At 40.0% G+C, this 15,713-nt stretch overlaps 2 protein-coding genes across 2 annotated transcripts in view; both read right to left on the bottom strand.

The window, feature by feature from the left end:
- Positions 1-226: 226 nt before the first annotated feature.
- The window catches only part of LOC140940714 (uncharacterized), a gene marked incomplete at its 5' end in the record, with an annotated part of 32,304 nt that continues 16,817 nt past the window's right edge, over positions 227-15,713 (bottom strand). The window contains 4 exons of the mRNA XM_073389681.1: positions 227-1,017; positions 2,309-2,464; positions 2,896-2,990; positions 4,754-5,153. Of these exons, the coding sequence (XP_073245782.1) occupies positions 952-1,017; positions 2,309-2,464; positions 2,896-2,990; positions 4,754-5,153 (717 nt within the window). The remainder of the gene's footprint in view (positions 1,018-2,308; positions 2,465-2,895; positions 2,991-4,753; positions 5,154-15,713) is intronic.
- Positions 7,233-11,696, bottom strand: LOC140940733 (uncharacterized). Its single transcript, XM_073389697.1, has 3 exons — positions 11,045-11,696; positions 8,159-9,877; positions 7,233-7,921 (listed from the first exon to the last, which is right to left on the bottom strand). Exons 1-3 carry the CDS (start codon positions 11,106-11,108, stop codon positions 7,233-7,235), a joined length of 2,472 nt encoding a protein of 823 aa, XP_073245798.1. The 5' UTR covers positions 11,109-11,696.

Here is a 15,713-nt window from a genome sequence, read left to right as displayed (position 1 = left end):
TGGCCCAAGCGAGCGAAATGCACGAGCATTCGTGAAAATGCGACCAGCGAGGAATGGAAAAATTTCTTCCTTTCCCCGGTGTCTCGCTTCACCCCACGCGTGGCAATTTTTACGCGCTCTCGATCATTTTGCTTTCTCAACTATCCCTATGGATAATAAGAGACAAAATACTGGGGTGGTCGTCAAGATGCTTGAATCTCTCTGTCAATTTCATTGTTAGGCCACATCAATATGTCTGTATCCTATATTTATTAAAAAAGCATTTTACAAATTACAGTTATAAAAAGACTTTACGCTACCGTTTTTACAAAGATAATTTTTTGCCTTTTGTTACTCGCAAAATAATGCTAGAATTCATAAGATTAACATTCCTGATAGCAAGAAATTAAAGAATAATCACTCATATTATTTCCTAAGTCTAGGTAATACAATTCCTATGATGTTCTAGATTCAAATTACTAGAGAGGTCGAATAAGTTTATAAGCAGTTTCCAATATTGTCAAACTCAGAAGCTTTGTAGAGTATATAACTCAATGTATATAGAAAAAATTCTACTTCTATCTATTATGGGAAAATGGAAAATGGTAACAAAATAGAGACAGGAAACGGGGTTACTGATAGGGCTAGGGATAAAGTTTAGATTTGTTCCCATAATTTCATTTTCCCATAATAGCCATAGAAGTAGTTCCCGTTCCCTTTTCTTTTGCAGTAACATCCATCGTTCCAGTTTGTTTCTGGCGATTAATTCATTCATGTTTCACATCAACTTAACGAGTCAGTAAACCGTTATCCGTTAAAGGGATTGTTTGTTGCTTTTTTTGCCTTAGTCAAATGGAAACTATACGCAGTGTTAATCAACCAGCTTCCAGGATGAACGCATCTAGACGGGAAAGGATGGTTAATGGAGAGCTCAGATCATGGCAACCTTCATCTCAGTGTGAATGGGTCAGTTCACAGTGGGGTTTCTTCAGCAAACTGTGCCTCGGTGATTGCTTCGTTCGTCTTCCACATAGCAGTCTGTAAATATGAAAACGAACTTGGTAAATTGCCAATTTTTACGCGGTAAGTAAAATAAGACTGGTAACAGATAGAAGGAAGGAAGTTATCATCTCAGATGTAGAGCAAAGCCAGAGCAGAATGGAGAAAGTTTTCCAAGCACCAGGCACACATGGCTTAGAGAAGAATGACTGCAGTCTTGAACTTTAGAATAGATGGGACACTAAGAGGAAGCCATGCAGTATAGAGATTGATCTCATCCGCTGTGTTATATGTACGCTTCGTTGATAAAGGAATCCTCGACTCGTCCGTTTCTCGCTGGCAAAGAAGTCTGTAAAGAGCAAAAAGGAATATGACAACCTAAGCTATAACCCTATGAGGTAACAAGGGGTTCTTCCAGCTCATAAGCTGGTGACATTTGAAAAATCCAACAAGCTTTGGTTGTCTGTTTTAGAGAAAGGCGACAAGCTTCTATTTTCCATACTCTTATAGACCATAAAAATAACGTCATAATGTCAGGACATTAAACAGTGACCATGAACTTCGCACGAGTACACTCAGCTTTGAAAAGTTTGATCTGCACTAGATAATTTACCAGAAGGATCTCCAATGCCGAGTAATATAATAAGATTACTGCCTGATTTCCGCACGGCTCTAATAAGTTGTATGCTTAAAGGACAGTGGTATGGAAACAGCCTTATCCTTGTTTTTTGACGAATTAAGATTCAATTTACGTAATAGCTGAGGCAACAACACGTAACAGCCACGGACAGCAGAACTTTCACTGCCAAAGTCAGCTATAAAAAAAACATGCTGTGTATAATTTAATGACATCTCTTTTGGAGTAGTTTCTAGTGACATTTACGTCCTCTCCGTCCATAAAAGCGCAATTAAGTAACATGTCTTTTAACCAACCATCTTGGCCGAACAAGCTTGATCAATAAACCGTAGATACTTCGCAGAATACAAAGTAAGCAATTACAGTATAGCAGGAAATTAATCAAAAAAGCAATAGCAAAGAACTATGAAGTAATAGACCGCTTAGATTACTTACTACCTACATCCCCTTGTTTTCCTGAGAGGTAGTATATACAATACTGATGTCTCCTACAAGGAAGCACAGGATTATTTTACCCCTTCCGTCTGCCCGTCGTCCATTGCTTGTGAGTGGCGAACTTTACAGGCGCTTTGGTATTTTCGAATACAACAAAGGATGTAGAAGACGTCTACAGGCAATCTACTATTTTTAAGGGAAATAAGGGAGTATCATGCCGTATAAAACTCTTAAATACACCGTGTTACTCTAGCTTACCGGAGTACCATTTGAATATATTCCGTTTGTGTAGCTTGGTTGACTTGCTCTCAGAGGAGGTTGGTTGTTGTTATACTTTGCATCCGCCCTTAGCTCCCAGTAACCGTCGAAGGCTATCATTTCCTGTCCGCTCTTACTGTTGCGTCTGTATTTAACCTGTAAATTAAAAATCACAAAAAAATACGAAAGGTGTGTTGAAATTGGCTATGGATAGTTCTGTGTGTAAAATATTCAACAACAGGTGAAAATAAATTGAGTTTATAGAGGCAACAATCTCTGGTAAGATGTAGCTATTTTTACACTGAGTGGCAGCCGAGGCCTCCTCCAGGTTGTGATTAGCATTTATCCACTTAAGCAGGAAATCAATTCTTTATTCTTCAAACAATGTAATTCCTTTCGGATTGTGAGTCATAAAAATTTACTGACTTGAGCATCTTATCTTTATGTTCTTATTTTCTTGGAACTTTACGAAAGTTGACCGAAAGAGACGAATAGGGCCTAGAAGTAAGAAGATAAGTAAAATATTAATTAACATTTGACTTCACTTAAATAAACCTGATTAGAAAAAAACTATGATGTCAACTTACTACTAAAACTAAGATGATGATAAGAAGCAGGAAAATGATGATAGCAGCCACAATCAACACGATTTCCCATGTCTCAAGTAAAGGAGAGTCTAGCGCTGAACAAAAAAGCAAAAACAAAACCATAAAACCATGAATAACCGAACAAAAATATAGATAAAATACTTATATTTAGAAACTTTAACTTACAATAATAAGTCATTTAAAAGCGATCTGCTTATGACATTCCATTTACAGAGTCTACTGATGTGATTGTTTGCTAATAAATTGGTTTTATATGTACTCGATTTTGTACTTGATACAACAAAATGAAAACTAATATTTTCACAGGTCTTTATTTAAGTGATTGAATCAAGTATGACCCACTTTAGAAATATATACTACTCTGTCCAGACTTCAGTCAAATGACGTATTCATGGATGCTCTTAACATGCTAGAATAGCGTGTACGTATCACTACCGCGGGGCTTTTCTCTCTCTTTTATTAAGGAACCGTACAATGTCGGTCAAAATAAATATTAACTTGTTGGTTCTCCCTATATTGTGGCACATAGTAGGACAATACAGCTGGAAGGGTTTAAGTGAAACACCTGCCACGTTTACCGTGGAGAAAGAAAACGATACGCGCGTTGCCTAAAAAATGTATCTCGCGGCTAACAGAGCCAACAGTCCAAAAACGCGCCTTTACGAAAACCGGAAATCAGTTGCGTGTTAACCGGACGACCTAGCAACGAGTTCATTTCATGGTCCCCTAAGGAAATGGGCAATGTAACTGGGGAATTTAGGAGTCATAAACTGGATATTCGAAAGGATCTTCTGTTTCACTTAAAGTTATAAACCTTTTTGAAAAATACACTATAATCAAGAAACGAGTCCTTTCTTTTTTTCAAGGATTGGCATAGTTTGTTAATGAGGTCGCAAGTTCGATTCGTATCTGTGACCTCAAATTCTTGTTTCGATATCTTTTCTTTCCTGTAGGTTAAGTATAGCTTTAATACTCAAGAAAGGAACACTAATGGAGAGAGAGTTTTACATGTACAGTTATTTGTTGTTTACAGAAGTCTGATATATAAACTCGGATAAACGTATCATCAATGTTGTGGGTAACATGGGAGGATTATAAACGACTAATTCATCAATATCTTGAGAGGTTCTCAAAAACGAAAAGGAAGAAAAGAAGGACTCTTTCAAACGGAGCGAACAATCATCGTTTACAAATCATCGCCAACAACTCCTTACTCTGCAAGTGGCATTTATCACCACAATCGCCAAAAAAAAACAATCTTTGACTCTAATGTCGTAGAAAAACGATTTTAAAGATGGATACCAAAGGCTTTTGTACATAGTATAACGACTCCCACTTACACAGGACTTTAGAAAAGACCCTAAGCGACACACAAGCCCGTTCTTACACAAGCCTTCTGTACTGAGGGCTATTACTCAAGCAAAGACTCTTACACAACCCTTTGTAAGCCTTATTACGCGTTCTGTGAGTATCTTACAAAAGCCTTCTGTAAGTCATACACAAAGACAAAGACAACCGACAAAGCTTTTTACGTGATCTTTTTAAGTGTTAAAGAAGACGTTCGTAAGGGGGACTCTTAGTTATGAGCTTTTTTAATTTAATTGTGTTATTTGGTGACACATGACTAAAATAGGGTAATTTTGGTGCAGTGGAATATATAAGGTGCTGTATATTATATTCTGTTTCTGTTTTTATACAGGTGTCTGTGCCCAGCTGCTGAAAATGATCCAATGAGAGCACCGTAGGCGTCAGGTTTGTTAATCAATTGATGCCTATTTGAAAATAATGTCGTAAAATTAAAAAAAAAACCTGTTACGACCTGTTACTAAACACATACCTGATGCAGTGGGTAATGTCATTACCGTCATTTGTGTAGTCGGCTGGATTTGTGTAGTCGGCTGGATTTGTTCTACTGCGGATATTTCGCCCAACTCTAGAAAACCCAAGTCTTGAGTTCCATTGGCATTTTGGAGCTCTTCTACAACAGTGGTATTGGTCACGTTCGATGATGGCTTAAGTGATAATTCAAAGTTAACCCCAACACTTCCTTGGAAAAGACCAATAATTACTATTCCCTCAAAAGAGTCGCCGTATAGTCCTTTAAAGAAACGAACTAATTCCGCAGTTAATTCTTGAATCAGAGCTCTTGTCTTTGGTGACTGAAGGTTCCTGTAATCTTCTATAAAGTCCCTGTTTCGGACAGTTATTATCACGACAATGATCCTCGGAGGTTTCTCTAAAAGAAAATGTAAATCAAAACAGAATTACTCATTATTGTATGTGATAATCAGATGTTTTGATATGTCAATGTCCACTTTCTACTCGCTCCCGCATTCAACAGATAAGAAGAGTGGCTTATAAAAAAAACATTCATTACTATGGGTATTTTAGTATCGGATCGGTTTAAACAACCAAAGCACAATCATTTTTCCTTTCCTTGCTTTTTTCTTTAAACAACCAGACTTCCATTGCAGAGTCTCATTATCTGCAAAGTGCTTATTTCTCACATAGCACGTAAATTTATGCTTAGATTTACACGAACGGTACATCTGGCAAAATTGGGTTTCGACCTTCATTTTGGACCTTCCTCTTTTAAAGCCATCATTTACGAGAGTTGAATGCTATCCAGTTTAATTGTTGCACACGAGCTTTTCATTCTATATTTTTTTCTTATTTAACATACAACTCTCATGACTATGACAGCAACGTATAAATGCCCCTCCTGAAACCCCAAAAGCTTTACCTTCTTTTCCAAAATATAAAGGGAGGTAGCTACTTGTGCGCTCAGTAAGCACGTGCGTGACACGTTCGTACAAAAACAAAATAGAAAACCAAGGCAAGGAAAAGAAAGAAGTTAAAAAAGGCGCAATTTAATACCCTATATAATTCCCTTTTATCCTCTTTCACATAAGTTTTTTCAAACAAAATGGGCTGTTTTCTCTATTTTTTTATTATGCTGCCTGATAAGAAGGGAAATGTGAACAAATCACCCTCGTGAAAAGGACTTTGGAGACGGGTTATGGTTGACCTTGAAAACTGTGCTTACCTAAGGAAAATTTCTAGCTACGCCCTTCTACTTCCTATCTTTAATCGAAATTTCCTACATCAGTACTTCAAGGTAAGATTCTGAAAGTGAAACATAAAAGATTGAAACATTTACTTATTTGGCAGAAGACTCCTTCATAGTCTGGTGTGCAGCTGCATGAGAACGTATTGTTTACAGAGCTACAGATTCCATTGTTTTGACATGGGGTCAAGCGACGACACTGATCAGCTCCTGAAATAAGAAATACCAAAAAGATATCAACTCTTATCCTTTTTTCTTATAAATCGAGAGCAATAAACTGTATTATTTAAATTGAAAAGTCGGATAATGCATTTATAGCTTTTTAATTGGTCTCGAGGATCCCTGTCAATAGCCAATATGCCTTCATTTGACCATAATAATAGTATGAAAAATACCTGCGACGGTGGTAAACTCAGAACAGCCAACTGCCTGAATACTGAAAAATTACTGAGGAAATTCTGTACAATGAAAATGGTCGCGAGTGAAGTTAGGAATTTAATGAAACAGTATTTTTTTTCTCTCTTGTTAAATACGAGACTGGTTAAAGCCAGCTCGGTGCTTACTTTTATTGTGTTCTAGGGAGAAGCCACCAGTAGACAATGTCTCATAATTTCTTACTTATAATTAAAACATCATAGAATGATAGGGGCTGGAAATTTTTTACCCAGATAGAACTGATATTCCTCCTATAATGCAAAATTCCGGTTATAAGTCCGCATAGATATGTGTATAAGCCAACCCGTTTAGAAACCCATCTTCTTCCCCGACCCCATAGGCCGAGTTGTTTAAAGGCTGATTAGCACTAACCCAGGATGACCAGGATTGAATTTTAACCCGGGTTTCTTCTTTTATAGTTCAATAGCAATTTCACGCATAATTTTCTCATTCTTCGTGGAGCACGCATTATTAAATTTTAGACAGAAAGAATTAAACTGAATTTGATGGTTAAACTTTTATAACTGAATTCAAATTTCGCACTAACCCCAAGTTATCTTAACCAGTCTTTGAACAACGGGACCTTATATATTCTCCTTTCCGAGATTTCCGCTATGTGATGCAATGTGTCATTCTCCATTAAATGAACGATACGAATACCGAAAATGAAATGTGAAGATGGTCAAGTTGTTTGTCTCACTCTCAATGGACACCTTTTGGCTCAAATAAATGACACATACCCTATTACAAAACAAATTGATGCATAGAACAACAAAGAAAAAAATGACAAAACACTATTCCACATTTGTTTAAATCATTGATATCTAAAAACAAAAAAATACGTCAACACAGGCAACAAGAAGAAAAACATTTTGAACAAATACCAAAACTTACTAATAGAGGCTGACACACTGGTCAATACACTCGTCGAAACATTTGGCAAAATACTGGGTGATATGGACGGCGAGGCACTGGTCGACACAGTAAGCAATATGGAGACGAAAGCACGGGTCGACACACTGGCTGACACGCTAGCAGAGGTGGAGGCCGAGACACTTGGCGTCACACTGGCCGAGGTGGACGCCGAGGCACTCATCGACACGCTGGCTGACATGCTAGTAGAGGTGGATTCCGAGACACTTGGCGACACATTGGCCGAGGTGGAGGCCGAGGCACTCATCGACACGCTGGCTGACATGCTGGTAGAGGTGGAGGCCGAGACACTTGGCGACACACTGGCCGAGGTGGAGGCCAGGGCACTGGTCGATACGCTGGCTAACACACCAGCAGAGGTGGATTCCAAGACACTTGGCGCCACACTGGCCGATGTGGAGGCCGAGGCACTGGCTGAGACGCTAGCAGAGGTGGAGGACGAGACACTTTGCGAGACACTGGCCGATGTGGAGGCTGGGATACTGGTCGATACGCTGGCTGACACACTAGCAGAGGTGGATTCTGAGAAACTTGGCGACACACTAGCCGAAGTGGAGGCCGAGACACTGGCTGAGGGGAAGGCCGGGGCACTCGTCGACACGCTGGCTGACACGCTAGTAGAGGTGGAGGCCGAGAAACTTGGCGACACACTGGCCGAGGTGGAGGCCAGGGCACTAGTCGATACGCTGGCTAACACACTAGCAGAGGTGGATTCTGAGACACTTGGCGACACACTGGTCGAAGAGGAGGCCGAGGCACTCATCGACACACTGGCTGACACGCTAGTAGAGGTGGAGGCCGACACACTTGGCGACACACTGGCCGAGGTGGAGGCCAGGGCACTAGTCGATACGCTGTCTGATACGCTAGCAGAGGTGGATTCCGAGACACTTTGCGCCACACTGGCCGATGTGGAGGCCGAGGCACTAGCTGACACGCTAGCAGAGGTGAAGGACGAGACACTTTGCGAGACACTGGCCGATGTGGACGCCGGGATACTGGTCGATACGCTGGCTGACACACTAGCAGAGGTGGATTCTGAGACCCTTGGCAACACACTTGCCGAGGTGGAGTCCGAGACACTGGTCGACACACTGGCCGAGGGGGAGGCCGAGGCACTCGTCGACACGCTGGCTGACACGCTAGTAGAGGTGGAGGGCGAGACACTTGGCGACACACTGGCCGAGGTGGAGGCCAGGGCACTAGTCGATACGCTGGCTAACACACTAGCAGAGGTGGATTCTGAGACACTTGGCGACACACTAACCGATGTGGAGGCCGAGGCACTCCTCGACACAGTGGCTGAAACGCTAACAGAGGTGGAGGCCGACACACTTGGCGACACACTGGCCGAGGTGGAGGCCGGGGAACTGGTCGATAGGCTGGCTGATACACTAGCAGAGGTGGATTCTGAGACACTTGGCGACACACTGGCCGAGGTGGACGCCGAGGCACTCATCGACAAGCTGGCTGAAATGCTAGTAGAGGTGGAGGCCGAGACACTTGGCGACACACTGGCTGATGTGGAGGCCGAGGCACTGGCTGACACGCTAGCAGAGGTGGAGGACGAGACACTTTGCGAGACACTGGCCGATGTGGAGGCCGGGATACTGGTCGATACGCTGGCTGACACACTAGCAGAGGTGGATTCTGAGACCCTTGGCAACACACTTGCCGAGGTGGAGTCCGAGACACTGGTCGACACACTGGCCGAGGGGGAGGCCGAGGCACTCGTCGACACGCTGGCCGAGGGGGAGGCCGAGGCACTCGTCGACACGATGGCTGACACGCTAGTAGAGGTGGAGGGCGAGACACTTGGCGACACACTGGCTGATGTGGAGGCCGAGGCACTGGCTGACACGCTAGCAGAGGTGGAGGACGAGACACTTTGCGAGACACTGGCCGATGTGGAGGCCGGGATACTGGTCGATACGCTGGCTGACACACTAGCAGAGGTGGATTCTGAGACCCTTGGCAACACACTTGCCGAGGTGGAGTCCGAGACACTGGTCGACACACTGGCCGAGGGGGAGGCCGAGGCACTCGTCGACACGCTGGCCGAGGGGGAGGCCGAGGCACTCGTCGACACGATGGCTGACACGCTAGTAGAGGTGGAGGGCGAGACACTTGGCGACACACTGGCCGAGGTGGAGGCCAGGGCACTAGTCGATACGCTGGCTAACACACTAGCAGAGGTGGATTCTGAGACACTTGGCGACACACTGGCCGAAGTGGAGGCCGAGGCACTCCTCGACACAGTGACTGAAACGCTAACAGAGGTGGAGGCCGACACACTTGGCGACACACTGGCCGAGGTGGAGGCCGGGGCACTTGAGGACACGCTGGCTGATACGCTAGCAGTGGTAGAGACCGAGACACTCGGCGACACACTGGCCGAGGTGGAGGCTAGGACACTGAAGGACACGCTGGCTGATATGCTAGCAGAGGTGGAGGCCGAGAAACTTTGCGAGCCACTGGCCGAGGTGGAGACCAAGGAACTGGTAGTCACGTTGGTTGACATGGAGCCTTTAATTGAAATTTATTAAATGAAGTTTAAAGTGAATACAATGTTCATTTTAGTGTCGAGTTTTCTAAGAATCTGTTCTCGTTAGGAATCGTTGTTTAAAATTTTTGAACTAGTTGTCATTTTTGAATTAACATCTTCTTGCGATGAATATTTTTTTCCTTCAAGCCTAAGTGTTATCTTAAGCTTAATTTTATCATGCAGAGTCTACTTCATGGAAATATTCAAGTTTAACACATTGTTTTATTGTATGTCTAGTTTTCCATTTTTCGTGTTAAATTAAATATATGGATACTTTACTTTTGTGAATGTGACACCATGTATCTCGTTTTTATTACACACGATTTGCTTGACTATTGTAACAGTTAAGTAGGAGTACAGTAGATTAAAATTGAAGGAAGTCATTACAGGACGTGATCTTTTCTAGTAGTCCTCCCAGCCATAAAAATATAGTAAAGCCTTTAATTATTAAGAAGAAGCAAGCTGGATAACGTACTATCCTGAGGGCGCTGTTGAACAAAAGGTACGTGCCAAGGCCATGCATTACGTTAGTCTTTCTTATCATATTTTTTATTAAAGAATTTAAACAGTAATTTTTTTTATAGGTACTCAAGCAAAGTTTTAATGACGAAACGTCTGTGACATTGCCTTTCAGGTACGGGAAGATATAACATAAAGCTCCGTAAGTAGCCTTCCTGTGCCTTTTTGGCATAAACGTGAATGCGTTATTGTCACGCAGTGACTACTCTGGTTGTTTCACTCATAACTAGAAGCTAATGAAAGGTTTATAAAAATTGGTGTCAACATGATATCGGAATCATTTTTTAGTTGCCGTCTTTCCTTTTATGTAAACACTTTCTATTTGCTTAAGACATGCTTAATTTTGTTCAAGGGGATGATGATCTGAGTTGACCACACCTGTGTTGCTTATTTAAGGTGTTCCAGGGTTAAAGACATTTCAGGACGATGTATGGACAAAACTAGATGAATTAACAACCTTTGAGCTTTGCTCGATAAGCTGTTTAAACCACTTTAAGTGGCTCAAAATCCGGATCGATTTTTGACCACTCTTTTATCCGTCAGGTCTTCAGAAACTTTGTGCCTGTTTTTGGGTTGGTCTTCTAAGAAGTAATAGACATATAATGTACAATTAAACTGCATATACTTACTTGTTGAAACAAGAACGATACTTGCAACGGTTAAAAAACTATAAAGATACATCTTGCGAGCCATGTTTTAAGAAATTCTATAGAATTCTTGTTTAAAAAAGTTGTTTTCTTCTTTCTGCTCTTATCTCTTTGAGTTAACAATGTCTGCGGCTATAAAATAAAAGAACAAAGGGTTGTTAGCATCAAATAAGTAATAAGAATAGGTAGGATACAAGTAATATAAATTAACCATTTAAACAAGAAACGTCTCGTGTCTATTAAATTTGGTGCAAAAATTATCATGCGCTGAAATGTTCTCGACAGTTCGAAGGGTGTTCCCACATATAGCAATTAGCAGTCATATCCGTAAATAGATAAGTTAATTTGCTGTTTCCTTCTATGAGGCTAAACCGGCATCAAGCAAGATTTATAATGTTAACGGTACTAGAAATTATCTCGGTGGTCAATCATTTTTATGCATTTAGCCCCACTTAAAAATTAATCTGCATGGAAATTTGCAAACAATCCCCAAATACACTGTAAATCAGCCTGAGACTTATTTCTCTGGAGCAAAGACTTTTTCGTACCGAAGTCACTACAATGTAACTTGTGTATTGAATCAATGTCACCTTTTTTTTGTAAACAATGGTCCAGATTGGATAGTTGTTGACTATGGGCTTTGCTCTATGTGCGTCACACTAGTGACTTTGGCTCAGTGAAGTGCGCCTATGCTTGATTGAGTCTTCGAACAGCCTCCTTTTTCATGGGCGTGGAATAAATAGTGCGGAAGGTAAAAATAACAATGTACGCGGCTGACACACTGGCTTCTCAGGCATTGTGCCGAACCTCTGCTCGCCGTTCGTATACTAAAAACGAACCAGGTGGAGTCTTCAGTTCGCCTAAACTAAAGAAATTTTGGTTACGTGTTAATAGTTTCCGCAAATTAAAATTCTTCTCGCACCGAAAATTTCACCCAGATTTGATCGTTTATTGCGACAGTGTTGTTTCGTATGGTCCGAAATTGTAGGACCACACTCATCAGGCAACTTCAACGATTGACCGTTAAAATTAAATGCTCTTCAATTAAATGAATTGAGCGCTCTACGAAATACGTTCTACCCAGAATACAAGTATATCATGAACTCCGTATATCTTTCATCCAAACTAGGGCACGTCTTAAAAATACGCGCGGATTGTGTATTCCACGTAAAACTATATAAAGTTACAAAGAAATAGTTTTGGAAGAATTTAGTTGTAATTTTGATTTATCGTTGAACTAATTATATGTAAGTTTTTCATTGTCACTGTATAAGAAACACAGTGCGAGAAATAATTACACGTATTTTAAACAATGTGATATCCGACGTCTAAGTCGCCGCTCCTCAAACAAAGTCAGGAAGAGGATCTCTCCCCAATTTCGGTTTTGAGTGGAGGGGGAGGTTGTACACAGGCTATTCGGTGTTACTCTATTGAATAACGCTTTCTGGTAAATTTCTACCTAAATTTTAATATTGAGCCAAACCTCAAATTCGCTATTTAATTGCAACAGAACTACAGTATAGTAGACGTGCCACTCCAACTACCTTTAACGCCAAAAAAATTTCCTTATGTTCCACAAAACAAAATGTTAAATAGAACGTTTTGTAAGTATAACCTCTGGGTGTGCTTTTATAACCTAGCAATCAAAAAGAAGCACAATGTGTCTGCTTAAGTTTTGCGCTGTAACATAAACCACCTGCTATGACCGGGTTTGTGGTTTGGGTTTCCGCTTTTGTACAATGTAAGTGGATCATTCGTTTACAACTTTTAAGGGAGCATTAAATGCGGAAACTCCAGGCTAGTCAACAACTGTGGTCGGTTTCTACAAACCCATTGTGTATTCAAAAACAAAAAAATGATATCATTTGATGTTTCATCCTCCTACTATATTATGTACAATGAGTTTTGATACCGGTATGTTTATTATTTTATGTGTGTATGGTATGACGTATTTACCCACATATTTGACGTACAATAACTAGATATGTTTTTGGTGAAGTGTTTTCCTTAGAACCGCCTACTGCAAGATAGTTTCTTTCTTCACTTAATTATTTTGAATAGAGAAAATAGGCCCAAAAAAGAGTTGATCAATGTTATTTGTTCCTTCCTCTTCACTAAATACGTTTGATCGTAATGGCAATTAATAGAAAGAACAGGTTATAAGGTTGCGGTTTCGGAACCGGCAAACTGAATTTTAATCACGAACGAGTTTAATGCGCAAAGCACAAGAGAGCAGTTTACCTTAAAATAACTTTTTAACCATTTTGCCGTCGTGTTGTTAATTTTGACTGTTATGATCATTCTTTGCTCTTTATCACAACTAGGCTAGCCAACCGGATAACACTATGCAAATTGTGCGATGATGACTTAACCACTAGACTATGATTGTGGTTGTATTGTGTGATAAATGCTATAAATCAAAAATTGAAGACTTAAAGAATATTCTAGTATTTTTTTTTTATCGTAACTCTATTCTATGGTATCATTGTCATAAGCACGGTCCAGATCCTGTCCAGATCTGTCGTTGGATAACTTAAGAGCATAACATCACATAAATAGCAAACTCACATTCCACGTGAAGTTATATTAAACACTTACATTCCATCCACTATTGCAAAAATTAAATCTTTCTTAGTTATCACAAATTTCACATCGCCTAATACATTAAGAACAAATGTAGCATGTGAAATGCGACGTTTTCTTAATTTTATTCACAGACTTGCTTAAACAAATTAAAATGCAAAATTTAAAGCAATAATTCTCTCTAGGAAAGGATTAAAAAATTTGTTCCAAATATAGATAAAATCAATGCACTGACTTGATTGGCTAGTTTAATCTGCTCGGATTGTTGAAAGAGAGCGTTGAAGATAACTTTTTCCGCTGTGATATTACGTTTTTTTGTATTAAATCAGAGTATATGAAAATGAGCGTCGACATGGTTACTTGAACTAGCCCCTTGGTCAATGTCACAACCGCAATTGACGAATTTCTCAATACTTGGACAAAGCTTTTCACCACTTTTCAGTCTAATACCGTCGTTTTAAATGTAAATATATTCCTTTTCGTTAATATGAAAGATAAAATTAAAGTAAAACTATGCGAATTTGAATTGCATCGTAATTCTTTCGTGAACACTTTGCAAATTTTACGGAATCCACCTTAGGACACCCGCGGTAGACATCGGCAGTCAGATAAAGATAACGCAGAATATCACAGTTAAAACGGCTGCATTAACAGTGTAAAAAGTCTTATACGAAATATTGGTTTACCCAGATCAGTATGTTATTTTATCTGTGTCACTGTATACATAATGTATAACCGCTTAGTCAATAACCACTGTTAAAAGCTAGTTCTCACTTAAGTGTATGTGGAGGCACCTTGATATCTGTCGAAGCGGTATAACGGAAAACAATTCTTAAATATGAGAAATTTACAAGCAGTGAATGAATAGAGAAAGAGTCTTCTCGCTTCAAAGCTTATTGCACTAAAGTATGTTTTGAAATTAATATATCTTATTTTTTGGTACTCTAATATGTATGCTAAGTCTGTTAAGAGACCTGAAACTGAAACGATTTTCTTAACTTAAGAAAAAGAGCGTACCATGAGGTGAATTGCTCCTGTGATTTCTTGTAAGAACTGGATAGTCCTTTCACCAATTTCAGCATAGTCCGCATTCACCACTGAAGAATGAATGGATTTTTGATAAATTCCAATACAACAGCTCATTATTCATTATCGTTGGTTCAATAACTTTTCCGCGTGCGTCATGGTAACTAAGGTTCAGTCGAATTCAAGCTTAGGCCTGTTTACTTCCAGAAGCTTCTACCCGTAGCTGTTTGGATCATCAGTCGATTTCTTCAATGCTTATTGAAAAGGATTCAATTTCAGGTCAGTGGAACTCTGTTGGCACTACAATCATGTTTTCTTGTTGTATTTATTTCAGTTTATTATTTACTCTATATTGTTGTCTTTTGTTTTGTTATCTATTTGTAGTGTTTCCTTTCTTTGACATTTCATGTTTGTTTATAAATTTGTCGCCAAAACAATTATATGTACCATGGCTGACTGTTATTTTAAGAGCGTGGGGTGGTAAACGTCAAACGTTTTACGCTGCTTGTGTTTTATTTTTTTCAACAGAAATATACAAACTTCATAATGAATTATCTGTTAAATGAAGATGTTCCTTTAAATATCATACTCCAACTAATGAAATGGAACTAGGTTAGAATCAAGGTATGTGTTTCACCAGTTGTATCATTTCTCTTCACCAAAAACTGACAATTTGCATAAGCCTCGATTAGAGGCTAGTTCCACTGGGTGTATTTGAAATGGTCTCTGAAGACGTATATGTATATAGCCATTTGCCCCAGGAGAAGTTAGCGCTGTACAAAAACACAATTATCATTCATTGCCACGGTAGAGGCCCTTAATCGGGGCTTATATCAATATGGCGAGTTAGAAAAAAACCGTGGTAAGATTTCCGCACAGCCTCATACATTTGTTACGCATGTAGCAATTTCAAAATATTTCATACAAATCGTGAATATGAACAGCTTCGAAACTTGTATGCATATTAAATAAGTGTACGGGGCTTTACGGAAATCTTATCGAGAGTTTTGTTTCCGGCCGGGCAATGAGGTGCTAGTTTTAG

Source organism: Porites lutea, chromosome 6 (genome assembly GCF_958299795.1).
Source record: "Porites lutea chromosome 6, jaPorLute2.1, whole genome shotgun sequence".
Lineage (NCBI taxonomy): Eukaryota > Metazoa > Cnidaria > Anthozoa > Scleractinia > Poritidae > Porites > Porites lutea.
The sequence above is the reverse complement of the archived record's forward strand: the minus strand, read 5'-3'. Positions and strand labels throughout refer to the sequence as shown.